At 43.9% G+C, this 2,536-nt stretch overlaps 1 protein-coding gene across 1 annotated transcript; it reads left to right on the top strand.

Annotated features, from left to right (window-relative positions):
• Positions 1-1,683: 1,683 nt before the first annotated feature.
• SARC_14247 (hypothetical protein) lies at positions 1,684-2,506 on the top strand. Its single transcript, XM_014291621.1, has one exon. It carries the CDS (start codon positions 1,688-1,690, stop codon positions 2,297-2,299), a length of 612 nt encoding a protein of 203 aa, XP_014147096.1. The 5' UTR covers positions 1,684-1,687; the 3' UTR covers positions 2,300-2,506.
• The last annotated feature ends 30 nt before the right edge of the window (positions 2,507-2,536 follow it).

Genomic DNA, 2,536 nt, shown 5'->3' on the forward strand with positions numbered 1-2,536 from the left:
CACTCTCATACCTATATACATATATATATGATGGTGATATGTTGTAGTGTGTAAATATGACTTTTTCATTTGTCCAAAGTCATTTTTTGGTTTATCATGCGTGGTGGAGGAAGGTGGGTATATACCTGATTATGCCCATATAACGGCATATAAATAATTTTAGCCGGTGCTGTTTATGCTGGGCGAGGGTCACACTGGAGGCAAGAATATACATCGCAATCTGTATTTTCGCAAAGCTCCGCTGCCAGGATTATATATTCGTGCTACTTGCAACGACATTCTTTACTGGGTTGAATGAGACTTTAGATATAAATCAATACTCGTTGTTGCAATTCATCATTATATGAAATTACTCTACATTGTAAGCTGAACCGAGCTTTATATTGTTCTACGTTCCATACAGATCCAGGCCATATTCGGCCAGAGGTCGCAAGAGAGCACTGACCGCAACCTGGTCACCCAATTGCTGATGGAAATGGACAGTCTCAGTGGCACCAGAGGCGTGGTGGTGGTAGCGGCGACTAATGTACCCACCTTGATTGATCCAAGGTATGTATTTATGCTTTTCTTTCAGTTTTGTAGAGCATTCGTGTCATCGTTGTGTGAGCTTTCTATTCAGTATTATGGGTTTGACCCTATCCTTGAGTGAGTGATGGTGGCATCAGCCACTAACGTGCAAGTCGCAACAACAGATTCAAGTATAATGTAGTGTGTTCAGTTTGTTTGTCAAATGCATTTGTGACCAACCGACCCACAGTGACCAATTTTCGGTGCCTTTATATTGGTTCGTTTCTTTGTCCGTTTCGTTTCGAGAACCCTGAATTCGTTTACACCATGAAATCGGTGCGAGTTCATATATCACTGTGTTTCAACTACTAAGTTCACTTTTGCGCTTCTCGCGTGGTGGTTTCGTAGTGTAGTATAAGCGTCGTTGCCAGACCACATTGCTCGGCAGTAAAACCTCTCAAGCGAGTAAAGCACAAAATACTGTACATGCACGTGTCACCCAGTTTGGTACATCACATGACGCATTGGCCGGTTGACTACAAAAATAAACCGCTGTAGGAAGCCACCCCCTTCTATAATCAGTATCATAACCGCCGATTACTTGGCTACTAGCACCCTTATAAGTATCACACTTGCACAGCATATCCACACGGTATGCATCATGCACAGCACGTCAATTCCTTGCACAATATCGGGAGATTCAGCTATATACTAATGTATGCATATGGACAATTTGCTCTCAATTAGCTTGCTTCGACCTGGTCGTATGGATGAGATTGTTTACGTGCCTCCGCCAGACGCCCTCGCGCGGCGACAGATCTTCAAAGGGAATCTAGACAGGTATGTCAGTGATTAATGAATATGGGTTGCTATTTAAGATATAGCTTTAGACACAATTACGACCTGTGCCAGGGGCCATCTGGGTAGCCATGTATTTTCTAATAAGAGAGGATCCCATATGACGTCTCTAAGTTTATTGACTCGGTATATTTGTCCGGTGAGCAATCCACTCGTGCGATCTCGATTGGAAAGTAAAGTCAACCGCGTGGTAGTTTAGACGAGAGGCCCAGGAACAGTATTGTGCACGTACAAGCATGTTTGACAGTGTTGAGTTCGAGTTGTCACCGCTGTACTTGCTGTCATACTGACTTTGATCAACTTACACTTGCGCCACTGCAGGATGGGTGACAAATGCACAATTAGTGTGGATGATCTAGATGATTTAGTCGCCCGAACAGAGGGTTTCACAGGCGCGGATTTGGCAAACGTGTGCAAACAAGCAGCACTTGTTGGGTTGAAGCGTGCCTGGTCTACGTGGACCCCGGACTTTGGTGAAACTGAGGATGATATGGAGTACAATGAACACACGCCATCTGAGACAACACAGGACGCAGCGCGAGGTAACAGAGAAAATAATTTAGAGGGTAATAGAGAAGGCGAAGTGGTCATGGATGAAAGCAAGGGTGATATGATTGGGGCCAAGTCTGAACTGGCAAATACTAGGAGTGGTATGAGCCTTGGAGATGATGTAGCCATTCGCGAACAAGATTCCGTTGCAGGTACTTCAGGAAGTAAGGTGGGCAAGAGATTGCCGGTAGCGGACTATACCTCCGCGCACAATGATCATAGCCAGAAGAGTGGGGCGAACTTGTTCTATGGTTCAAAACTGCCAGACTTGCGCGTGACTAAGGAAGATATACTGTGTGCACTGGAGCAATGTTCGCCGTCCGTATCTGCAGATATGTTGCAGATGCATGTTGATTGGCAAGCTAAGCATCAAAGGGCGTCGTAGCATGAACGACTCAGTATAGCTATTACAATCGGCACATAAGTGCACTTATAAACACAGTGTATCATATCTGCTGAACTCAAAAGAACCCGAAACAGCATTTGCGTGACAAAGGTAGATAAAGAGTGTGTACTTGTAGCCCAGACTGCAATCATAATTTACTTATCTGTATGGCAGAAACGGCAAAATACAACAGAAATAAATATCAGGATAAATTTATATGTATATGCATATAATTTT

This window comes from Sphaeroforma arctica (genome assembly GCF_001186125.1).
Source record: "Sphaeroforma arctica JP610 unplaced genomic scaffold supercont1.4347, whole genome shotgun sequence".
Taxonomy (NCBI): Eukaryota; class Ichthyosporea; order Ichthyophonida; genus Sphaeroforma; species Sphaeroforma arctica.